The 25,475-nt window shown below is 40.8% G+C and overlaps 1 protein-coding gene across 4 annotated transcripts; it reads left to right on the forward strand.

Annotated features, from left to right (window-relative positions):
* The first annotated feature begins 1,376 nt into the window (after nt 1-1,376).
* On the forward strand, nt 1,377-24,390 carry LOC119560015 (putative epidermal cell surface receptor). 4 transcript variants are annotated; one of them, XM_037873299.1, is made up of 10 exons: nt 1,377-1,502; nt 2,938-3,396; nt 13,897-15,215; nt 18,283-18,568; nt 18,770-19,402; nt 19,466-19,708; nt 20,070-21,068; nt 21,773-22,798; nt 23,494-23,718; nt 23,782-24,390. In XM_037873299.1, the coding sequence occupies exons 2-10, from the start codon at nt 3,027-3,029 to the stop codon at nt 23,787-23,789; spliced, it is 5,109 nt and encodes a 1,702-aa protein (XP_037729227.1). In that variant the 5' UTR covers nt 1,377-1,502; nt 2,938-3,026; the 3' UTR covers nt 23,790-24,390. The 4 variants fall into 4 exon arrangements, with proteins under 4 accessions (XP_037729227.1, XP_037729229.1, XP_037729228.1 ...); XM_037873301.1 differs by lacking the exon at nt 20,070-21,068; XM_037873300.1 differs by lacking the exons at nt 18,770-19,402; nt 19,466-19,708.
* Nucleotides 24,391-25,475: the final 1,085 nt, after the last annotated feature.

Below are 25,475 nucleotides of genomic sequence, written 5' to 3' on the forward strand. Positions count from 1 at the left end.
TGATCAGTGATCGGCGGTTTAATATTTGGGGGAGCAGCTCAGCAGATAAGGCCTTGGGAATACCTGGTTATGTGGGTTCGCTGATACAAATTGGAATTTCCTGTATGCTGTTGGTTTTGAGTTAACATTCGCAATTTTAATATTTTAGATATTGCGATATGAAGCATTTACAATAACATAATAAATTTGTATGCATCATAGACTTTTTAATGGTTCAAGACATGCGCGGAACCACGGGGGGATATTGGGGATAGATCCCCAAAAGTAAATGTAATATGTATTTTATTTCAAATTCTGGATCCGCCACTGGTTTAAGAAGTTATAGTTTGGTAGTTTTTTACATAGTTATATTTAGCTTGTAAATATATATTTTAATGACTATTATTTATATTTAAAAAATATTCGACCTTTTCTAGCTATTAATATTTTGAGGTTTACAAATACATACAAGTATATGTATAAGTATGTATTGTATATTGACAATAATGTTTTTAAATTTAATATTTTAAGTTTTTTTTTTTACATTTTTAATTTTTTTCTTACTAAAGTGTAGTACATCTGAGTGTTGTGTTTATGAATACGTTTCTTAAGTTCCAATGTACCCCATTTATTGAGTGATGATATTTATCACTCTTTCGGAACTGTAGAGATTTTCTTTTACAATTCAATCAAAGTAACGGCTATATGGTGAGAGGGATAATGTCTCAATACTTCTGTGACCCGAAGCATCCCTGACTCATAAGCGCTCAGCATCTATGGAGATGCATGGCCATTAATCCGATTCGACTCCAGAGCTCTTTCAGCGAGTCGGACAAAGAAGTAGAAGAAGAAAGAAACCCAGACCGAAGGCGTAATCGGAACAATGAATGCCAACTCGGCTTGTCTTGGGTTTTTCAATGGGATTGAGTTTTTCGCCAGCCAATTGGACAGTTCAAATAGTTCGCTGAGTTCACTTGTCAAGGAATTGACTATTGCAGTTGCCTTGCCAAAAAGAAAAAACCCAGTCTTGTGTATGCATCATGGTCGTCTTGTTTCGGATCCGTCGACTTCTAGAGAGGGCCTTACGAACACCCACACGTCCAGAAACAGCTACAGCTACAGATACAGATACAGAAACAGAGACAGCCTAGGCACACCTGAGTGTGGGTGAGAGCGAGCGTTCAACCAGGGTAATGGGTATTATGTATTACGACTCTGGCTCTCTCACCTGTTGAGCCCAGCTGACGGGGGAGAAAGAGCAAAGCCAAAGTCAACACAGTTGGCCAACTGAGAGGAGAGGAGCGGAAACCAGTTACCTGTTGGCCGCCTGCAGACCGTGGTGAGTTGGCAGCGCTTCCAGCCAAGATCCATGCCATGGTGCCGCCGGAGAGATCAGTTGGTGGTCGTGCTTGAGACGGAGCGGTTGCGATCCGTATGCGATCGCGTTTTTTTCCGAGATATACCCCGCGCTGCCTGCCCACAAACGTGGCCAGATAAGAGGAGATATTACCTTTTCTCGCCGGGTTGGTGCTAATCTTCCCTTTTAGTGTGCCCCTGTGTGTGTGTGTGTGTGTGATTTATGCAAATCTTTGCTTTCTTATTGAACAAACACAATATCTGGAAGTGAAATATACAATATAGAGGCCGACAGAAAGCAAAGAGAACCACGAGCGAAAACATTCCATTGAAAATACCGAAAACAAGTTTTCTGCCTCCACCTCCGAAACGCTTTATTCGTTGTTTGCTTTCTGCCATTTGCCATTTCTACATAAAAGGAGTGAGAGTGAAATGTGAAATGTCAGTGCAAATAGCCACCAACTTTTACAATGACATCATTGGTTGTTAACTAAAACAAATATAAGTGTTTGCCAACAGATATAGAATAAACATAGCCGCCTGCAGTCTAATTGCCTTCAAGCCAACTTGGCCAAAAAGGCTTTGGAGCGCATTCTGCGGTCTGCAGCCGTTTTCAGTTGCAGTTTCTGCTGCTGCCGTAGGAACCGGTTCAAATATTTTCGCTATCGCAATTTGGGTCTAAGGTTTTTGTTGCTGTCGTTGCATTATGGCGAATTGCATGAGCATCGACTGCCTTGCATATACATAGTATATCTTTTTCCTAGAGCCCAATTTGTTGGCATTGTTTTTGGCATGCTGGCTTATTTGCCTAGTTTCTTATTTGAATGGTGAGAAGTAAACATTGTGCTAGATCAGCCCAAAAATGAAAGATATTTATGAGGCGCTCTGGGGCTATGCGTAAAGTTGTAAATTTAAATTAAATATGCTAAGTAGGATTTTCATATCGTAAATCTACACAGGTTCCAAAAAGTTTACGCATTTCAAAATGAACAGAAATGTAGTGAAACAAAAGACTTGGGAAACGAACTTGTATGAGTGTTGGCACTGAAGGGGTTTATACTTTCACGCTAAAAATGGCAATAATATAAATGATGACGTAAGAAATACTTCATTATTCAGAGCATCAATCTTGAATATATTTAACAAATTTAGGAATATTTACAAGCTTAAAGTCACTCAAAAGTTAGTAAGCCCCTCAAAAATGATTGATTGAGACACACGTAAATACTAAAGCTGATAAACTTCCCATATTTCAAAGTCAATACATATAAGAAAGTTTCCCAGTAATTCACAGAGTGATCTAACAAATCACTCAACAAATCGGCGGGCAAAATATAGACACTTGACACTTGAGAGATCGTTATTCAACCGACTTTCAGCGGAAATGACAGCATTTGGGGTTACCAAACCGAACCAATGACAAATAACAGAAACCGCTGCCGACAAATGTCGTGTGAACTTAAGTAACCGCAAAAGAAAACCCCAAAACTCAAAAAGAGAAAACTAAATAATAACTAGTGAACAAAAGTCGGTAATGAGTTATCGAGACCTTTCGAAGATTGAAAAGTACATGTAATTTATTTAATTCCATATTTATAAAAGATTACTATAAATTAACAATAACAAGTGCAAACGTGTGAGAAAAATTGAAGAGGAAAAAGCCAAAAAAAAGGGGAGAAAAATTAACCAAAATGCAAACGTGTAGAAGAAGAAAAGCCTCAGGCGACTCGGCCACAATCATGTGGAGTAGAATGTGCCTGGCCACTCTCTGCGGATTACTGCTGCTCGGCATTCAAATTGAGCAAGCGGCGTCTGCGCCTGCAGGCGAGGATGCAGCGGCCACAACGATGCCACCTTTGGATGCCACAACAGATGCCCCAGACGGTGTAGCAGCCACCACAACGCCAGCAACGCCAGCCACTCCATCCACATCCACAATTGCCGTAGAACAAAGCAGCAACATCAGCAGCATAACCACCGAGACGGCGGATGGTTCAACGACTTCCACTTCCACGACGACAACCACTGAGGCGGCCAACAAATCGAATGCAGACGAAACTGGTGAGTCTCAAAAGCCCAAGTCCCAGCCAAAAGCCATGAAAATTATAGATGCCGCTTAAACGCGACGATGCTCGACTAGATGAGGCATCTCATCCCGATCTCCGGCCAGACACTTTAATCTCACCTTCTGGGCCGTAATCAAATCTGGTTCTCTGAGCCACCAATTAACGCCGTGCCGGTGCGTGACTTCTGGTCCGCCCTTTTCATCCATTTCGTTTCGATCTGTAAGCCATTTCTCCATAATTATTTTTCGATTCGGTTAAATGGAGCGAACAAGAGAAATTTTGGTCTACTAATGGGTGGAAGAATTTTTGGAGATATGAGCGCTTTCCTGTTGAATTACTTAGTTAATTGTGCGGCGTTTCAAAGTGAAAATATGAAAATTATGGAGCCAGAAGCTAAATCTTTGAAGTAGCTTCCTCAGGAAAAAAAACACTCATAACATTTAAATAAAGCAAAGTGCATTTTAATGTGTTTGTAGCCAGAGGGATTTTGGTATCTACATATGGATAAAAGGGTTTAGGAATTAATATAGAGATTTATTATTTTATGTTATCTAAGTTAGATACGTTGGAATGATATTAATGAGGATTAATTTTTTTTACCAGAACTTTCCAACATGTTTGAGTTCATCTTAGATAGAATAATTATCTTTCATACACGTATTTTTTTCAATAAACTTCTTTAGTGCAAAAGTGAAAGGCTCCATTGTTCGGCGTTTTGTCAAAGCTAATCAAGTTTCGGAAAATTAGGTTGCCAGTTTAATTGCCGAGTTCTTGGCTGTGTCAGTTTTGTAATAAGCCTAAATGTTGATTTAGGTTTAATGTCAGTTACACATAAAATTCTTCTCGTTGCAAGCACGCTCGTAAGACCATCTATTGGTTTTTCATTGTTTTGATACTTTATCATCTCGTTTTATTGATGACTCGATAAAATAAGGCCTCACAGATTGATTCAGCTAGGTTGTTGCCACGGAGAATGGGAACGTGTTGTTATAAAGGAACTGGCCTTTTTCTGGTTGCTCTAAATGCCACGGGGAAGTTAATGAGATTTAACAACAAACTTTGGGCTGATGGTAAGATAAGCCTTCACAAATTACTCAATTTAAATGCAAAGCAGCCGACTGTCATGAGTCATGCCCTTAACCTACGTACCAAAAGCAACTATGGGTTAGCTTCGGGTAATTTTGGGTGTCGGCATTTGTACACCAACATGGAATGTCTTTTCGCGGGGGCTAATTACATAAATATGTACCCAGGAAATTAGCTAGAAAAGATAGATAGCAATTAGTCATTGACAGATTTGATAAATGAAACTCCTACAAACTTGGAGAAGACACCGCACCTGATTAGATTTGAAAATAGGCATTTCAAGTGATGCAAACTCTTAATTGATTAGGCGTTGAGTGGGTTGCTAGCGGATTGGGGATTTAGATTATATAATTAAAGCAAATACATATATTTACAAATCTATTATTGGGCAAGACTTTAGACAGTTGATTAACTGGTTTTGTGTTATAGTTGCAGCAACTGAAACAACTACTCAAAGTAACTATAAACTGTCAATGGATTTACAAATATAGAAATAGCAATAGTCAACAGATACTTTTAATGAGTAACAAAAAATAAAAGAAGGCAATTTTATTTCATAAATGTTTTCAATATCGTTCCATATCATGTAAGGCCCGACGCTTTCGGAATCTCCCGCTATTATCGACCTTTTTTACAGCTCGGCAGGCAACTTGTTTTGTGGAAAGCCCCAAGCCAAAAGAAACATTCAGAGGCCAGCAAATTGTTTACAGGCCGAGGAAAAAATTCAACAAAGTAACACTAATGAGTTGGAAAATTGCACACCACAGCTGGCTGTAGTTGTACTTGAAAGTCGAGTACATAAATCATTTATGTTAATTTTCCGTTTTGCGGTCCCCATTTGAGTGCTAAATTATGGCCTTGATATGGTGGATTTACAAAAAATGCAGACACAGTCCTATTGAGCAATTTTCAATGCGTTGGCATTGCAAGTCAGGGACTGCACTCAAAAAAGCTTGCCAAAAATAAATAAATATATTTTTAGTAAACACGAGGTCTTTTGAACAATAATACGTATCACGAAATTTATAAAATTCAACAATGTCTATAGAGTCTGAGGTAACGACCTCAATCAACAGGCCAACTTGTCTTCGGCCCACTTTCTTCAAGGGAAAATGTTCGGCAAATAAAAAACACAATAAGGAAAAATGAAAATTGCTGAGTGACCTGTTATTATGTGGACTTGTTGATTGTTTAATATTTTTACAAATCATAGCAAAGTGAAATTTACATGTTTCTGGCACGATAGTCGTGAGTTTTGGTATTGAAAACAATCCGCGTCATTTGAGCTATGCGAAGATGCTGGGCTTTCGGATGACAAGTTAACATTTATGCGAAAACATTAAGTTTTTCTGAATGGAATACACTCAAGGCAGGGTACAAACTCAAGTTTGTGGCTTAAGTCTTTCGTATGCTGCGCCCATGTGATCTTCATCTTCCCTTCCCCTGCCTTGTTTATTTATATGGCTGTTGTTTTTCTGTTTTTTATTTATTCGCCCGCGTAACTGAGAATTTCTGCAGAAAAAGGCAGGCAGACAAGACTTTTGTTTTCTCGAATTTTTCAAGGATACCCATTCCAGCGTGAGTGTGAGAAATATTTCTGTGGAGGGTGTGGCAATTCGGTGCGTGATTTCTAACTTGAACTGCCGTACCTTTCGCTTTGGGGTTCATGCTCGATTAGCTGGCGAATTTCATGCGACCGCTATAATGAACCGATAAGTAAAAGTAGCTTAAAAAAGGCTTTTCAACCGGCTAGTTTGAAAAATACGTTAAGTGTTATGTGCGGAGTGACAAGTACAACAACAGCCACACTAGGCGATTGTTAATTGTCGGCCGTTAGCCGGTGGGCTTTTTGTTGCTGCCAGTATTATGGCTTTGTACCCAGACACTCATCACAGCATCCAGCGAGTTTTGCGCGAGGGACGCGCGAAAGTGCAGACAGAGACAATTAACATTTTGGCCGTAAATATAGCTTTATAGATGTTTCGAACTCAAGTGTCGAAAAATCACTTTTGTGCTTTGAACTTCGAGTGGGTTTTCCACGACGGATTCGCGGGCTTTCTCCGCCTTTCTCAGCCGAGCACTTCGCAGCCTCCCAGTGGACAGAACCAAACGGGTTAGGCAAGTGAAAACCCGGCCTGGCCTCAGTCTGAACTCAATCGTATTTATGTCAGGGGCGCTTATCAAAATACGGGCGAAAATTCAGTTCAATTGTAACTCGTTTGAAAATATGCATTAAGCAATGGCATCAATTCCACTTACAGTATCATGCAATTCCCTCCCTGGTCTAGACATGCGTTGGCTGGCTTGCATTTTTTCAATTAGATAATTTTCCTATATCTTTTTCTCACATACATGAATGTACCTATGTTTGTAAGCAGTGAGAAAAATGTAGCACAGAAAGGCAGTGTGCGGCTAATTAATGCATTTTAATTGCGAATACTTAGTGGCTAAGCGAGTGTGTTGAGTGTGCTGGGGCAATTATCTGTGTCATTGAACGGTGCCGAGAGCGGGAGAACGTGGACAGGAAGCCCGAGCTTAGAGCGGGAGCCTCAAATAGAAGAATGGAAATAAATTTAATTACATGTTATGAATAATTTCTACTGTTATTCGAGCTAAAAGATTGGCAAGGGGGGTTCTAGCTGTTGTCCAATTACAGGCAACATTTATATGCGGAAGTATTGCGTACTATGTATTTAGTTTTATTTGCAGAAACAAACATTTCTAAAAAGACTTAATGGTTTCGAGTATCGATTGATTCGCAAATATGAATACTAATTTTTCAATGTTTCAAACACTCAGAAGTCGAGTTAATTATTCAATCAATTAATCAATTAACATTGTGCATTTAATTTTATTTAAATATCCAAGAGTGTACGTGTGATTTATAGATGCTATCAAAAATAAAAGTAAAGAATATATTCTTGATCCATGACCAATCACATATTTTGCATAGAAATATAGACAGAATTTCATAAAGCTCACAGTTAAATTCACAAACTTTATAATTATCTAGTTAATGTTGTATTTCTTTTAAATACTTAAGGTCTTGGAACATTTAGTTTTATTTTGTTTCAATTTTAACAAAGATTGTAAGTATGTAAATTGATAGCATTGATTACTGATTGCAAAATTACAATATACATAATATATATACTCTAACCATCTGTGTTTTCTACTCTAAACCATTCGATTGACCTTCAATTTCCAACGCACTTTGGCACTACTTACAATGAGCTAGTCGGCGGTACAAAATCCACACACTCATGTGGTTCAATTCCAATCCAAACTCCACTTCCAATTCGATTTCATGGCCGGCCAAGCAACTCGCATTCACTTGGCTAAAAGTGTGTGGTGTCATTCCGTTGAGATCAGATACAGATACAACTAGAGCTGCAACTACACCAGCTAAGTGGCGTTGTGTTTAGTCATATTGTTGTTTATACTTATTTCTGCCAGGGGTCTTTGTCTCGGCTCCTTCAGCTCGAACTCTAAATGGACAATGACACGCGCTCTTGGTAGTATTTGAAACTTGTTTTGCTTTAGCATCGGGCACGAGTACCTCCTCCACCGCCACATTCCTCCCCCTTTTTCAGCGGGTCAAACTGCATTTTCGTTGTTGTTAGATGCACATGAACTTTCGAGTGGAAAAAGGTCAAATACTGGTTGGGAAATAATTTTGCTTTATTGCCGAACAGTTTGACTCGTCTTCCCCGTTTGCTTGTTAATGATATCGTTGTGACTGTTGTTTTTATGTTGTTGAGGAATTTTACGTATCGCAGATGCTCTTATATACCTGACTGGCCGTCGACCATTTGATTGTGTATTCCTACTCTTTTTTGGTTTCTCTCTCTCTGGTCTAAGCTCATTTTTATGTCATTAGCCAGATAGAAAGGCCGATAAAATGCCAAGAACTATTTGGGTTAGGAGCAAGCTCAGTTAACTGCAATTGAGATGAGTTTATGATAATGCTGTGTGGGTACTTTGATCTTTTTTCTTTTACCATCATAATGGAACTTGAAGTTTCTACAAAACTCCGGAAACAAATCATTCCCAAAATTATCACTTTGAAGTCTTTCCGTCAGAGAATTGTTTCTATATCCATGTATAATTTTAATTCAACATGCTCGCCATTGAAAGTTAACACTTCGTTTCACAAATTACCATACTCGTCTTTTGTGGATTATCATCTTTGTGGACAAAGGCCGTGCAATTTCATTAACAACAGCAAATTTCTAAAACAAATACAATAGATAAACCTTCGGAGGGGGCCTTAATTAAAAGCAAAATATAATCAAAATTAACACCCAAAAAGAAGCGAATGAATTCAAATGCAGTCAGCAGATTGCGTAATCAATTCGGATTTGTTTATAATTTGAAACTAAAACCGGACCACTGCCAACAGCTGCATAACAGGGTTATATACGAGTAAATATATATTTGGGATTCATGACACACTCTGAGGCATGACCGTTACATTGCCCAAAACCAAAAAAGGTATAGCCTTTCCCTTCCCTTCCCTTCCCTCTCTTCTGCCTTCCAATTGCTATTGCCGGTTTAATTTTTGTTGACACTTTTTGCGCATTACAAAACTCGGTCAATAGAGTGATAAAGGGGGAGGAATGGTGACAGGTTGGTGGGGATTAGAGGCGTGGGCATGGTCATTAGGCAGGGTTCACTTTGAAACACTGCTTCCGGTTAGCCACGTTCAGTGCTTTCGGTACACCGCGGAAAGAAATTATAGATGCGGAAATTGGAAAAAAAGTTATATAGATGGGAAAAACAAGGGAAAAATAATGGATAATAGAACTTTATTTTAAGCTTTTAAATTTTAAACTGATTTACTTATCAAATATATATAAAAGTAATTTTTATAAAAATATTCTGGGTATTCCCTAAACTGTTGAATTGCTGAATTGTTGAAAATTCAACAGAAAATTTCAGCAATTAAGGGAATGACCCTAAAAGTTCCCTGTTGAATTTTCAATTTTAAGATGTCAGCTGTTATATCAGCTGTTTGTCGGGTTGTCAAATTGCCAGTCTGTGTTTACCAAAGATTATGTATAAAATTAAGGAAAATGCCGAAAATAAGCCAAAAAACTAAACTATTAGAACTGCTAACAGGCAGCATCACATTAGATATCCTTTATATGCATGTCTTATACGATTGCAATTTCTCCATGTTTACAAGTGACCAGAGTCACACTTTTACTTTAAGTCGAGAACAGCGACAACTCTGGTTTTCAGCAATTAAACAAAATTTTGACCAGCCCCGAGGCTGTTGAATTGCTGAATTTTGTGAAACAGCTGACTAACAGCTGATAAAAATTCAACAATTCAGCAATTCATTCAATTCATTGTTTCTACTATATGACCTTGTAGTACAAGCTTCCACATAGTTATTATTTTTTATCGATTTGAGGAAACAAAAAATATTTCAAATGTATCGAAAATATTTAAGTTATTTTCTTATTTTAGGAAGTTTGAAAGCGAGACTAGCACTCGAATCATATTAATATTATTTATTATGGTGCATGAAAGTGGAACGTTTATTACCAAAACTTTTTCTTTAGTTACGGGCTCTCACATTAAATAAGCTTTTTCAAAAAACGGCATGATATAAATTTCAAAAATAACCCCTGAACGAATTGAATTGACCATGAAACTATTTTCCCATCTCATTTAACGCACAAGCCATTATCAACTCTAGATCAATGGTAACCATGCCCCCGAAGAAGAACCACTATCCCACCTAACAAAGACATCCGGTTGGCATGCAACGCTTCATGGCAGCTTGTCAATTCTAAGCACATCACTTATGGACTCCCCTTTGCCCCGTTCCACAACCCCTGCCCCCAAAAGCGATCTCCCACTCCCCTGACGAACTGTCTGTTCATTTGTTTGTTTGCCAGAGCCGCAGAACGTGCGGCGACTTAGAAAACCGCAAATGAGTTTGAACTACCGGACAGCAGTTTTGCATTTCTGCATAAGTGGCCTGTCCTCGGGTGATTGTTTGCGGTGCTGATGGTGGTTAGCATTCGTTGTCGCATGCATATATATCATAATCAAGCTGGCTGACCGGCTTAGCGTTGAGTCATAAACTATGCTAAGCCGAAAGCCCAGAACAATTCGAGGCGAGGGTACCAATGCAGATACAGAAACTCGAGTTCGTTGTCTGAGTCTTTCGTTTGCAGTCGAAGAAAATGGGGATAAAAACACAGGGAAAAACATGCATAACGGAAAGGCAGACCACCAAACAAGTCCTATCTTTGCAGCATGTACCAATTGGTTATATATTTATACATATATTTGCTCATACATAAATTGAAGATGCCTGGATTTGCTTAACGAGCGCTGGTGAAAAATAAAAATCAATGACAGTAAAAGACAAATTGTGCGCCAAGTAAAAACAGGCAAAACAAATGGAGTGAGAGCACCGCAAAGGCCCTCGAACAGTTCGCGTATTATAAACGACTGACCGTGACAGCAAACAGCCCGTTGAAGAACCAAGAACGAAGAACCAAGAGCCGAGCTCCACAACTGCAATGGCAACCCTAGCCGGAGCTCGAGATGGAGCTGGAGGCTGCCAGCAGCAGCATAACGAACTTAAATTCAAGGTTCATGTCAGTAACCCTAAGCTCCAGTCCCGACACAACAATAAAAGCAACAGCTAAAACATAAAACACACACATAAAGATGTTCTCTCTATATAGAAATCGGCTAGGGCCTCTTTCACCCATTCACTCTGTCGGCTAACGAACTGAACTGAGCTATGCTAGGTATTATACCCTTTAATACATTGAAAAGCCGCACAATTGTGAAAGAAAATTGATTTTTAGATTGTTATAATAGTTAATAGTTAGATTCTAGTAATAGTTAATGTTTAAAATTAATTAGATTCCTACTTACTGAGTTATAAATGCATAAAATTATTTGATTGCGCATTACAATTTGGTTGATAAAGTGTTATGAGTCATAATTTACGTCACTTTAAAAATAGCTCTGTGTATTGTACTAGCTTTGTATACACACAAATTATATTAAAAATTCCTATAGCGTACAATTTACTGTTCCTAACTCTCTAGCTCTCATGGTTTGATTTCCATAAGAGCTCCACCAAAGAAATTTATTTTAGTTTTTGGTATAGATCATTCTAGATCTATATCATACATATTTATAAAAGGGTATTTCCATTTCGCAGTTTTACTTTTTAGATAGGTTCTTAGCGCTAAATTGGCGTTCGTTGCATGCCGACTCTGACTGCAAGACTGTCTTTGACTGCCTGGCTGACTGACTGACTGCCTGGAAGCGTCGAGTACCAAAGAAAATTTCATTTAAGTTCTCTTTTTTCTTATTGGAGCGACGACAACTTTTGCGTCTGCACCAGGTATCAGAATCAAGGGACTAGGGTCTGGAGTCTAGGGTTTAGGGACCCGGGATCCGGGACCGCTTTAATGCCTATTACCACGCATGCATGACAGTCGCTATTGCCGCTATCCCCCTCCACCCACACTCCCAGTAGGCCTGTCTAGGCGGAGGACTTGACTGGGTAAATGCCGTCCCCATGGGGTCGCATTCTACTTCATTCCCGTCCCCCACGCTAAAGATCTTCCATGAGTCAGTGATGTGTGTGCGATGGTTATTTACCAATCCAACTGGATGATCGAGTGCCCGAGTCCGTTGAAAATTGCAGCTAAACCATTTTAAAGTTATTACCGGAATGAGACTGAATTCAAATGGAAATTTTTAGAATTCTTTGACAGCCAGGGTAATCAAACATAATTATGTCCCAGCCAAAAGAATATTGATTGACTAACTTGAGAAATCTGAACTAAAAAATTGAAAGATGGGCTCTTGAGGAAAATGGTTTCCCATCAATTTACCTTCTTTAAAACCATTTCCCATTCATGTGCAGCAATTAGCAATCAAGTTCAAGTTCCCCTTAATGAATTAACTCGTAATTGAATGTTCCTGTGAATAGTCTGCGTGTTGGGCAGAAACAATCTTGAGTCTCTGGGCATCCATGGGCGAGTCAAGTGTTTTGTGTCTGTTTTATAATACAAAACTTAGAGACCCCTTACTAAGGTCGTCATTTATTTATGACATGAGTTTTGCGCCCCGAAACTATGCCCGAAAACAAATGTAATTATATAAGAGAGGACGGCCAACAGAGAGAAAAGAAAATCACAAAGAACAACAAGTTGCCGGGTCTGGGTTGTCCGAGCCCACAAAAGAGCTTTATAAGCCAACCAACTCAACAAAAAAGAAGTAGGAAAACCAAAGAGAAACAAGAATTATATCATAAAAGATGTGGAATGGCTGATATTTTGGTCGGGGCTTGTCCGCCCGGGTCTTCCGAGAATGGACCGACCTGTGGTCGATGATTCAGCAGGCAGAAGACGCAGGCAGACGGAGCTTAATGAATACCTTGCAGATTTTGAGGAATTGATGCTGAGGCAAAAAACCGAGCCGAAAACAGAAATTACGTTTCAATGATGGCGTTGCCAATGCGAATTGCGGATGGCGATGATGATGATGAGACGCGTGAGATATTTCCAATACGATTTAAGTGGTTTCCGCTAGAATTGCAAAAGAATTCTGTTCGCCAGTTACCGTAAATGTGGGACAAAGCCTTAGAGTTTGTTTACCCCGGCGATGACTCAATTCTGGGGGACAATTTAGAACGGAACCTGGGAGTAATACTTTGTCCATCCAATTTGTTTACTATATACTAAGCAATAATAATGATAGCACATTGACCTAATCACTCAGCTTAATCACTTTGTCTTGCTGACCCAGTTCCCAATACAATATTTACTTAAAAGCACAGAAGAAATTACATAAACATAACAAAGTTATAAACTTATATCTCTCGTCGTATTTAATGTGTGTTGAAAGGAGTTGTAAAAATCACATAAATATAACCATTTGGTTTTAATAATTGCCATGTTTCGGAATTTGAGGACCGATGAGGCACTAAAATCTATTTATGATCATTATTAATAAAGGCATAAACATAATAATTCATCTTTTTAAAATAGGTACCTAAGCTTTTGGTAATATTCAGCTTAAGGAGGTAGTATGTCCCGCTTTTCACTGGAAAACTGTCGAACTATAAACCAAACTTTTACTCAAAATGTAATATGAAAGAAATTAGTAATAAACGCCCCAACTACGGTTACATTTCTTGACCTTTTGACATAGCAATACAAGTATTTGCCAAGGCATGTTTATGATGGATTTAAACTTAATTATAACAGCGATTTAGACAAGAGACAGAAAGTAAAGTGGAATAGGACTTTAATAATAAAAGATTTTGAATTAAATTATTTTGCTATAAAAATATATTTACTATGAAGAAAATATATTTACTATGAAGAAAGTCTAATATAAATTGTTCATAATTTTTCAGAGTTCACCACAATTTTGCCGGTGCCGAGCAGCCTGCCAGGGGAGACCAGCATGCGATCGACGAGCATTGAGCCCATCACCTCCACGGAGCCCACGACAACGCCCCGCCAGGAGACCGAGGGACTGGACAAGCATCCAGTCTTCTCCAACACGGAACCAGACCTGAGCCACATTCAGCACATTCCCCTGCGGGATGAGCACGCGGAGAGCAGTGGCGATGCCACCACCGAGATGCTGCGGGAGCAACAGCAACACGAGCAGGATCAGCAGCAGAACGAGCTGAATCAGATCTCCAACGAGCAGGACGACGTGGTCAAGGATCTCAACAATTTCCGACATCCGGCCACACTCATAACGGCCAGCAACAGCAACAGCGAGGAGAACGTCGAAATCGAAAGTGACAAACAAGTTGAGACAACGACGGCGGCAGCAGCAGCAGCAACAGCAACAACAACCACTGCGGCAACAGCAACAGGTACACCAGCAACAGGTACGCCAACAACATCCAACAGTTCGACAGAGGCAACCGTCCAGAGCGAGCGCGAAGAAGATCCCTATCATGTGCATATACTGTCCGAGAATCATGATCGCCTGGCCGAACACGAAGATTATCAAATGCTCTCGACCAGCACCGAGGAGTCGTCCCCAGCAACTTCCACCAGCACCACCACCACAGAGTCGGGAATTGTGGCTGGTATTGTTGTCAGCCAGGAGAACAAGGCAACCGCTGAGCCATCAACTGCAACCGAGTCAACATCCAACTTCACATCCACAACAACAGCAGCACCTTCGTCCACATCGCGAGCACGCGCCATGCATATGAATGAGCCAGAAAATGAAGCGGCCACCACAATAATGCCGGACAGCGAGTCGGGGCCAGTGATTAACATTGTTGAAGGACAACACATGCTGCAGCAGGAGCGGGAGGAGGAGAGGAAGGAGGCGGAGAAGGAGGAGGAGCTGGTGGTCAAGGAGTCGGAGAGCAGCTCCACCACCGAAGCCTCGACCACCACCACCGAGCCATCGCCATTCGTGGCCTTCGCCGGCGAGGGACGTTCGGCGGGTGGCGGCGACGATGTGGAGCTGTTCCTGCACCACAATGCCAGTACCCACGAGCAGATCATGGACCTCAGCGATGTCAGCATGGATGGGGACCAGAACGAGAGCAGCAGCACGACCACCACTAGCACAACCACAACCAGCACCACATCCACCACGACCACTGCTCAGCCGGAAACGGAAATGCCGAAAATCGTGGAAATCACCGCCAGCGGAGATACCATGCACCGCGAATGCTTGGCCGACAACAAGAGCTATAAGGTTAGTACTAAGCTAAATTCACAACAAAAGTTATATGTGGAGGTCGTAAGACTGTTAGTACCAAAAAATTTCAGAAGTCCCCTTAACCAAAAACCCTTAAGAATTGTTTCAAAGATTCAAAAATGTCTTTAAATTAAAAATAAAAATTCTATTTATAAGCACAATTTCCTAAATTTTAAAGTCACTTGCGTTTTACAAAAGAATTCGATTAACTAGTATTCAAGCTGACCTATAATTATATATTATACATTATTTTAATAATACTGACTCAGTTATAATAGTAACACAAATTGAAAGAATTAGGAACAGATACAAAATTAAAATATCACAAAATAAGTTTTCTAACTTTGCATATCACGAATCTATTATTAAAATAACAATCATTAAAGTAAGCTAACCAAACAATCAATGAGGAAGTCAATTTCGACTCAGTTGCTCGAATACTTTCAACTTTTGACATTTGCAACCGAATGACGTCAATAGATCTGGTTAATGTTTCCGATTCGATTTTATTGCTGGACACAATAAAACCATTTGTTCAAATCCAGTTTGACCAAAATGCCAGGCTTTATGACAGCCATGATAAAATCAAAATAGAATATGTGTCAGATCCTGACAAGGAGAGAAAGCGGCGGCCTACGCCTCCATTTCCCTGTCGGCCTGCCCACTTCCTGGCACGCAACTTCAATTCGCCTTGTCGTCACCTGGATTGCATAATGGCAACGAGTTTGGTGCTCATAATGAAACCGGTCAGAGTCAGCCCAGACTTCCAGCATCCAACATTCAGCGCAGCTGCCTCTGCACTCCAAAAAAAGCGGCGAAAATATTTTTCGGTTAGCTTTTCCCGGCTGCTGCTCGCCCAAGCAGCAATTGTGCAAATATTTGCGCACCTTAATATTAACAGAAAAAATGCACGAAAAAGGCAGGCTAAGGAAGAAAATTCCAAGAAATTGCTGGGCTGTGATTGATGTTGACATCGCCTCTGTGGTTGCGGATCAGCCCAGCCCAACCTCGGCGCCAATCGCCATTCCCAATTGCCAGCCATCATCATAACAATGTGACAATTGCCGGCATTTTAGATAAGTCATCAGTCAAAAATAGACCTATAAAATAGAATGATTCGCTTGCACAGGGAAAACAGTGTCGCCTTATCATTCAGCTAATTAACAATCATCGTTCAATTTAAATTTCATTAATTTGCTACACGCCTTAATGCGTCTGTCCAAGTGTGACGTGTTCATCAAACGTTGCACTCGGTCTCTGCGCCTCGAATAATGGCGTCCAGTCATGTAAGCTCCATATCTCGGCCTGCATCGACTGTTTATATATTTTTTGAGATAGCTAGATGTGGCTGGAGCAACGCCTGCAGCTGGCACTACTTACTGACCAACCCATTTTCTGCTGCGATGCCTGAATCTTGGTGTTGATTTTGTTTTAATTAAACGAACGTTGGGCTTTTCTTTTCTCAATACTCTAACTAAAAGTGGGGGATAAGAAATTTTGTAAAGTATTGAAAACCAGTTTATGAATCATACAAATTTTAAAGAATTTATTTAGTTTTGTTACTTTTCCTTATTAATTTGGTTAGATTTGTTTTGTTAATATTATGTATCACAATTTTTCTTCCTTTTGGAATATTTTAAAAGAGCATTTACACTTTTTCACTGTCCTCCCCTCATCTTTTATTTATATCGTTTTTTCTTAATCTTTAAAATTGTATGTGTTGTAGTTTTCATAATCGAGTTTGCGGTTCGCTTCGATATGAAATAATTTTTGCTTTCACTTTTAATGAATTGTTGTCGGTGGCTGATCGGCCTTCCCCCTTCAATCGCCCCCTCCCTCCTCCTAAGTTTTTTTATTTATAAATCGCCATCGATTGGCGGACACGTGCAACATGCCAAGCCGCATGCCGCAAATGTTTTTCGAATGAGCAGCCAAATAGCTAGGAACATAATCAAATAAATTGCACAGTTTACCAAGTGTTTTTTCGGTTTTCCTTTTCAGTAGTTTATTGTGCCAAAGTGGGCGTTTGGGCGTTTGGGCTTACTGTTTTTTATGGACGCCAAGGCTCAAAAGTTCACAAGAATTGTGCTCATTAGGTGCCATTAAAGAAAGAGGGGAGGGCAGGGGAGGAAAATATGGCCCCCTGAACAGAGGGTCATTAAAATACTGCTGGCCATAACAAAAGGGCGTGAATTCTTACACCTGAGAACCTCATAAACGCGTCGAAAAACTCTGCTAAACCTTTAGCCATTGGCTAATTAAAAGAACAAGGTGCAGACAAAAGATTTTTTCCACTCGAACAAAAGACTTTGGCCACGAACTTGTGTGGGCTCAATCGAAATATGACATATTTGGTTATTGGAGCAGCGCGCATAGAGCAGGAAATCTCAGCCCATGATTGCCTTCAGTCAACAAGGCGGATGATTGATGAGTCTACTCCACTCACTTGTTTAGTTAGCTGTGCAAATTGACGTAATTTCTGCGCAAATAGCTTTCACACAGCGAAATGAAGGAAATGTGTTCTGACAAAAAATAAAAGTGGCTTAGTAGGTCGATCTTCGGTCATTACCGGTATGAATTTGCGGTTGTTCTTGGTAATCAAATTAATGACTATGGGTGTAATTTGGGAGTCTCTCGAAATAGTGAAAGTAGTGATTATTTATTTTATAGGAATTGAGAAAGGGAAAAGGAAATTGCAGGGCTACGAAGCCTTTTGCCGATTACTTAACCTTTTATTGAATTTCTTTGCTTAGTCGACGTGGCCTAATCTCTGATGTTTGGTAATTGTTAAATTGGTTTCTTTTTTATATATTTTATTTTTAACTAAAATTTTTCAATTTCCATTACTTCAACTAGGAAGCAATTATTATTAATTATTTAATTATTTTTCTTCGAATACTTTAGTTTTACGTGCTACAATAGACATAACTTACAGGTTCACAGCTTGAACTATTTAATTATACTTTTAAAATGATTATTAAATTTAAAAGAAGTCATGTTTAAGTAGGGGAAAATGGCTATAAACTCAAGAACTTAGACTCTAACCACTCACTAAAATCCGCAGCACGGCGAGCTAATGGAGCGGGAGTGCGACGAGCGGTGCACCTGCAACCGCGGCGACTGGATGTGCGAGCCCAGGTGCAAGGGACTGAGCTATCCCCGCGGCAGCCAGCGCAGCATGGCCAATCCTAACTGCCTCGAGAAGGTGGTGGAGGAGGACGAGTGCTGTCGGGTGATGGAATGCAGTGAGCCGCTGCTGGAGCCCACTGTGGTGGCCACTGAGGGTGCTGCACCTTCCACTGAGAGAACAGAAGAGGCTGCTGTGACCCTGCCCCCGAGCGAAGATGAAGGTGAGTTGGCTCGAATCTTAAAGGCAGCTTTTTGTGGCTTTGCTGTAGTCGTAGCTTGTATTACATTCCCAAATCATCACTTTTTGGCTGATCAAGCTTTCTAACATGTGCCGTGTTCTCTGTGCCCTCCATAAACATGTCCCATCCACGCTGCTCACGCCCATCGTTCATTGCCACCTGCCACCACCCACCACATTGCAGCCACGCCCAAACCGCGCAGTGATTGCCACTATATGGGCGGTGTATACAAGTTCCGGGAGCGTCTGGAGATCGGATGCGAGCAGATCTGTCACTGCGCCGAAGGAGGCGTCATGGACTGCAGGCCGCGATGCCCGGAACGAAACCACACGCGGTTGGACAAGTGTGTGTATGTGAAGGATCCCAAGGACGTGTGCTGCCAGCTGGAGCTGTGCGATGTCACCCTGGACGATCATGAACAGCAGCCAACGCCGCTGCAGAGCAACAACAGCGAAGATCCCGAGGAGCCCAATCCCTATGGCTTCCAGGAGCAGGCTCGTGAGGCTGGAGGGGCCAAGCCCACCTGCAACTTCAAGGGATCCGAGTACGAGGTGGGCCAGCAGTTCCGCGATGGCTGCGATCAGTTGTGCATTTGCAATGAGCAGGGCATTCACTGTGCCAAGCTGGAGTGCCCCTCGAACTTTGGCCTGGATGTCCAGGATCCCCACTGCATCCGCTGGGAGCCGGTTCCGGCGGACTTCAAGCCCTCGCCTCCGAACTGCTGTCCCGAGAGCATGCGGTGCGTGGACAATGGCACATGTAGCTACCAAGGCGTACAGATCGAGAACTGGTCGCCTGTGCCCGCCAACTTGACAGGTAAGATCGTGGCTTGATCACCTCCATTTCCATCCCCCTCGATCATGATTTCTTTCCATATAGGCTGCGATCAGCATTGCTATTGCGAGAATGGACGCGTGGAGTGCCGGGCAGCTTGTCCACCAGTTCCCGCACTTCCTCCGGCTGACTTGCCCTGCCATCCGGCCTTGGCCCGTCTGCTGCCCATTCCCGATGACGAGTGCTGCAAGCACTGGTCCTGTGCCCCCCAAATCCCAAAAATTGGAGCTGCGGGTCAGGACGAAGAGGAAGAAGCCACCTCAACCCATTCTTCAATCCCAGCAAATGGTAAATAAACATGCATGACAGAGTAATCCTTTCTTTTTGGACTTTGCATGCCATAACCAAGAAAGTGTTTCCATCAAATCGCTTCATTTGTCATTAGAAGATCATTTTCAGTTTGTTTTATTTATCATAAGCTGGTTTAGTTTACCTAATTGATTTGTTGCGCTTTTGCTAGCTATCTTATTTGAGCTCTCTACTGCCATTTTTATCGCGCTGACATGCTATTTAATTTCGTTTTACTTTATTTTTTATTTTCTACGCTCATCACAACCAATTTCAATATTGTTATTCACGCTATGCATTTTGTAAATAATCAAACTACAACAACCAACCAACCAACCATCCAACATGCAACCGATAACAGAAACCACAACAACGACAGCGACAGCAAATGTTTCGACGAATACACCTAGCAAAGCGCCTCAAATCAAGAAGGATGAGGATAAAAAGTCAAACGCAGGTGGAGCCTTCTATCCCACCCTGGATGGCAAGCCGCCCAAGTCGATTGGCGGTCTGGGGATCTTCGAGAAGCCGGAGAAACCCGAAAAGGGCCACAAGAAGGTTCAGCATCAACAGCAGCAACACCAGCAACAGGAGCAGCAGCAACACCAGAATGATGTCATTTTCGATGGTGATCGCACAGAAGAGCAGGAAGGACCTCTGCCACCGAACGGCGGATTTGTGCCCTTCCAATTCGGCCACCAGCATCCGCATCAGCAACATCTGGGCCCCTTTGGATTCTACAATCCCGTGAAGCCCGTCTACGAGGACTATAATCCCTACGAGCCGTACGATGTCAATCCCAATGGTACGCCGCAGGGTAAACCACCACCGGTGCCCACTAGTCAGTCCGATTTGTTCAACATACTGGGTGCTGATCAACCAGGACAACAGGGTCATCCCGGACATCCTGGTCATCCTGGACCTCCAATTCATCCTGGACAAACGCAAAAAGACAATCACAATCTGGGGCCGCAAGTGAGAATCGAACAGATATTGCAGCACTTGCAGCAAACTGTTCCAGGTGGACCACCACCTCCGCCCCACCAGCAGCAACAGCAACAGGCACCGCAGCAACATCCCGGTCATTATGTGCCCATTGTGCACAGTGGAGTGCCGCCACCGCCACCAGGACATGGCATTGCCATTGTCGATGGCCAGACAGTGGCCTACGAGAGCTATCCGGTGATCCCGGGATTGGGAGTTCCACCCCACCATCCGCAGCAGCATCAGACGACACCGCAGCAACACCTGCAGCAGACAATCCTGCCCAGCTCGAGCACCACTTCGGGACTTTCCACGCAGGCCAGTGAGCACAGTCTGCACCAGAACCAGGACAAGCTGTCCAAGCAGCAGCAGTCAGGTTGAACACTCTATTCTAGTCACCACACCCCCTAGATCTCCTCTACTCTGCTCAGCTCTTCAGCAACAACAACAGAAACACTGCGACAGGGTTTTACTGTACTAACTGAGACAACAATCACAAAAGAAACAACAACAGACACTCGCATACACACATCCACCACAATCACCTACACACCCATTTAGCACAAAAGATCATCCATCACTAACATGCTTGCAGCTAATCCGGAACTAAAACGATTTCCAAACGAATCTCGTTGATTAATATCCGGGCTACAAATACTAATTGAAATTACAAATTTAAGTCAGAGATGAGCAAGAGCTGATCATCGTGGGAAATTCCTAGGAATTACCACTATATAAAGCATGTTTTAGCCTAATTATCTTTAAAAAATGTTAAGAAAACAATATTACCAAATTATATTACTGGCAATATTATTGGTAAAATGTTAACTTTCTATTATATTTATATTCTTGTTTCCAACTGTGCTGAATATATAAACTATTTTCGGCTTATTTCATTGTGGAACCCTATGATTAACTTTTTTAATTATTGTAAATATCAACACTATTTAAAATATTCACTTTTTATTTGAATGTAAATGTACATATATTGTGCATTTTTATGATCCCTAGAATTGCTCATCTCTTTTCTCATCTCTTAATAATCATTCAATTAACCTAAAATCTTTATTAACTTTATAGGAGCTAGCAACCTACAGCCCGACATCGAAGTTCATACTCTGGAGGCCATCGATCCCCGATCCATTCGCATTGTCTTCACCGTTCCCCAGGTCTATGTGAACCTCCATGGACGCGTGGAGCTGCGCTACTCGAATGGACCTAGCAATGATACCTCCACCTGGGAGCAGCAGATCTTTGCACCACCCGAGGACCTTATTGCCACCTCCCAGATGGAATTCGATCTGCCCAGTCTTGAACCGAACTCCCTGTACAAGGTGAAGATCACCCTGATTCTTCGCGATCTCAACTCGCAGCCCACAAGCAGTGTGTACACCGTGAAGACGCCTCCTGAAAGAACCATCACGCCACCACCTCCGTTCACCGATTACAGGCCAGACTTCCAGGACATCTTCAAGAACGTTGAGGATCCCGAACTGACGGTCAGCGAAACGAATTCCAGCTGGTTGCAGTTGACGTGGAAGAAACTGGGTGACGACCAGATGGAATATGTCGATGGAGTTCAACTGCGCTACAAGGAACTGACGGGCATGATCTACTCCTCCTCCCCGCTGATCCATCGCACCTTGACCAGCTACACCATCCAGAATCTCCAGCCGGATACGGGCTACGAGATCGGTCTATACTACATTCCATTGGCCGGACACGGAGCGGAGTTGCGTGCCGGACACATGATTAAGGTGCGAACTTCACAGAAGGTTGATGTGTATGGCTTCGATGTCACCGTGAACGTAACTAAAGTCAAGACCCAGAGTGTGGAGATTTCGTGGAATGGAGTGCCCTATCCGGAGGACAAGTTCGTGCACATTTATAGGGCCATCTACCAGAGCGACGCTGGCAAGGAGGACTCTAGCGTTTTCAAGGTGGCTAAGCGGGACAGCACCACTGGTACCCTGATCATGGATCTCAAACCAGGCACCAAGTACCGTCTTTGGCTGGAGATGTACCTGACCAACGGCAACACCAAGAAGAGCAATGTGGTCAACTTCATTACGAAGCCAGGTGGGCCAGCCACACCCGGCAAGACAGGTAAGTCGACAGATCTCGTAATAGATTGGGCCTATAAAGTAGTTCTAATTATTTTTCAAGTCTTGCAATTTTTCGAAAGGATCCTAAAGGGATTTAAAATATTTGGTGAGGGAAACCATTTTAAAATACCAAAACTTTTTTATATACAAGGGTGGTCAAAAGTATTTTCACAAAACAAAAGTTAAATATACTCATAATTTGAACTTACATCTTGTTAACTTTGGCATCAATGGAAAGGTAATTTAATTGCCGTTTGAATGATACAACACATTTCTTAACCCATTCAGAACTTATTGAAAAGGACGAATTTGTGTGAAAATCTACTTTTTGAACTTTTTTCCTCGACTTGAAAACTTAAATTTTTTTCAAACAAAAATAATAGTAACTGCAAAAAGAATTTTTCAAAAATCATTTTGCTTATATTTTTTATGATTTTTTGAAGGTGACAATGTCGAACAAAATTTGTATGAAAAAGAGAAAAATATGGCTGAAATGCATGTTTCTAAGCATTTTCATAAGTTCAAATCATGAGTATATTTAACTTTTGTTTTGTGAAAATACTTTTGACCACCCCTGTATTTAAAGACTTATATTTTGATCCTAATAAAACTTTTTGGGTTTGAATTAAATATCGTTTTTGAAAGCATCCTTTTCCATTTCGTGACGACAACTTACTCCAATTATTTTTTTAATAGGAAAACTTTTGACCGCGGGCACGGACCAGCCTGTGGGCGATTACTACGGCCCTCTTGTGGTAGTTTCAGTGATCGCCGCTTTGGCGATCATGTCTACTCTGGCCCTGCTATTGATCATCACCAGGAGACGGGTGCACCAAACGGCGTCCATTACGCCACCACGAAAGAGCGACGCTGCCTACGATAATCCCTCATACAAGGTGGAGATCCAACAGGAGACTATGAGTGAGTACAGCCCGGAATCCCAATGAGATGCAGTATTAAATAATTTAATCCTTACATTTTCAGATCTGTAACTGACTCCTAGTAACTCAAATACCTAGTTTAAATCAGATTCTTGTAAATATTGAAGGAAATAGAAACGGAAGAAAAACTCAGTGTCAGTAAAAAAGTATAAGTTAAAATCCAGAATCAATCAGATTAAATCAGATGGAGAGTAAACAATTTTCTTAATCCGGCGCAAGATCAAAAAATTTGTTCAAATCGGAATCGCCGCCATGTTGTATGTAGTGGTTAAGTAATCTAAAAACACACATCTTTTGTTAAACAATTTGTGACTTGTGTAAATAGAGAGAGAGTGAGACAGAAGGAAACACCCTATGGAAGAACTAATTGAAAAAGCTCCACAACTAAAATTGGCCTCGCTGGGCGCATCGACTCTTCTAGCGATTTCGAAATGCATACGAGTTTAGTTAGTTTAACTTGTAAATTTTAGCTTTACACTTATCATAATTAAAAGGAGCATCAGCAGAACCAGCAACAACAGCAATATTTGGCTCAATGATGCGTTCTTTAATTAACAGTCCATAAATATTTAAATTAGCTTGTAAAACGTACAGAGATATGCATATGTATGTGTGTATGAATAAATAAAGAAAAGATAATAAAACCACAAAACAATGTAATTTTTATAATTTTAAGATTAATAATTGACTTATGTCAAAATTTGATCACACATCATTAAACCCGTTACTCAAGAAGTAGAAGGGTAGGAGCATTTCCGACTCTTCGAAGTCCTAGTCCATGGGCTTATCGTATACTAGCGGTCGGCACGGAATACATTGACTACTGAGCGGAGCCATAACATTTTCCTGTCTACACTGATGTACATAATTAAAAAGCCTGTCGATTGGATTCCAAAAGAAAGGGTTTCCACCATTTTAGTTTTAGTAAAATAACCTTAATTAGTTTTAAAAAGACAATTAGGTTATTTCCTACACCGTAAAATTGCTGAATTGGTAAGCAATTTTTTAGATGTTCCATACAAATACCGTTTGGCTAACTGATGCAACGTTTAATTATAATATCTCTTTCATATATTATTGCTCTCATTTTTCACAACCAAGAAGAAGTTTGGGTTGTTTCGAGATTTCTGCTTTTCAATATACGAGATCGAGAACGATGTGTTCACAAAAAAACAAGTCAAGCACACTTTAATCTTAATTTCGAGAACACTTGTATTTTAAAAGGTGAAACTTTCTATAATCCTCTATATATATGGGCAATTCGCGTACAGTCGTACGCTTTAAAGCTGAAAAAACATGTTCCAAGATTTGTTTTTCTTTGACATAGGTTAAGTTAAAGCTCTTGATTAGCAATATAAAATAAATAATATATACAAAAATTAATTAATTAATTATTATCACGCGACAAAAATTTAAGTTACTTTTTGGTGCGATCGTCACAAGTTGATTACCTCATTAAGGGGTGTTTTTGTTTAATATCAGAAGTGTTTAAAGAGGTAATTAATTTTCTTGTGTTAGTTTTTATATAAATATATTTCAATACCATGACCAGAAGTCATACCAATAACCACGAAACTAAACCCCAGTGTAAACGTAGCCTTGTAAGAATATTCTTGTTTCACATAATTGATTAACCGTAAATTAAGTTATAAATACGAAATTAATTAATAAAATTAATTATTCGGGAACTCAGAAACTCTAAGGCACCCTGACTGTTGTTTTATAATGCTACAAATT

Source organism: Drosophila subpulchrella, unplaced genomic scaffold (genome assembly GCF_014743375.2).
Source record: "Drosophila subpulchrella strain 33 F10 #4 breed RU33 unplaced genomic scaffold, RU_Dsub_v1.1 Primary Assembly Seq354, whole genome shotgun sequence".
Taxonomy (NCBI): Eukaryota; Metazoa; Arthropoda; class Insecta; order Diptera; family Drosophilidae; genus Drosophila; species Drosophila subpulchrella.

Bases quoted from the DNA above. Each gene is read 5' to 3' on its own strand.
- LOC119560015 (XM_037873299.1), top strand. From the start codon at position 3,027: ATGCAAACGTGTAGAAGAAGAAAAGCCTCAGGCGACTCGGCCACAATC. The intron at 15,216-18,282 runs GTTAGTACTAAG...TAAAATCCGCAG, and splicing joins CCGACAACAAGAGCTATAAG to CACGGCGAGCTAATGGAGCG. The intron at 22,799-23,493 runs GTAAGTCGACAG...TTTTTTTAATAG, and splicing joins AGCCACACCCGGCAAGACAG to GAAAACTTTTGACCGCGGGC.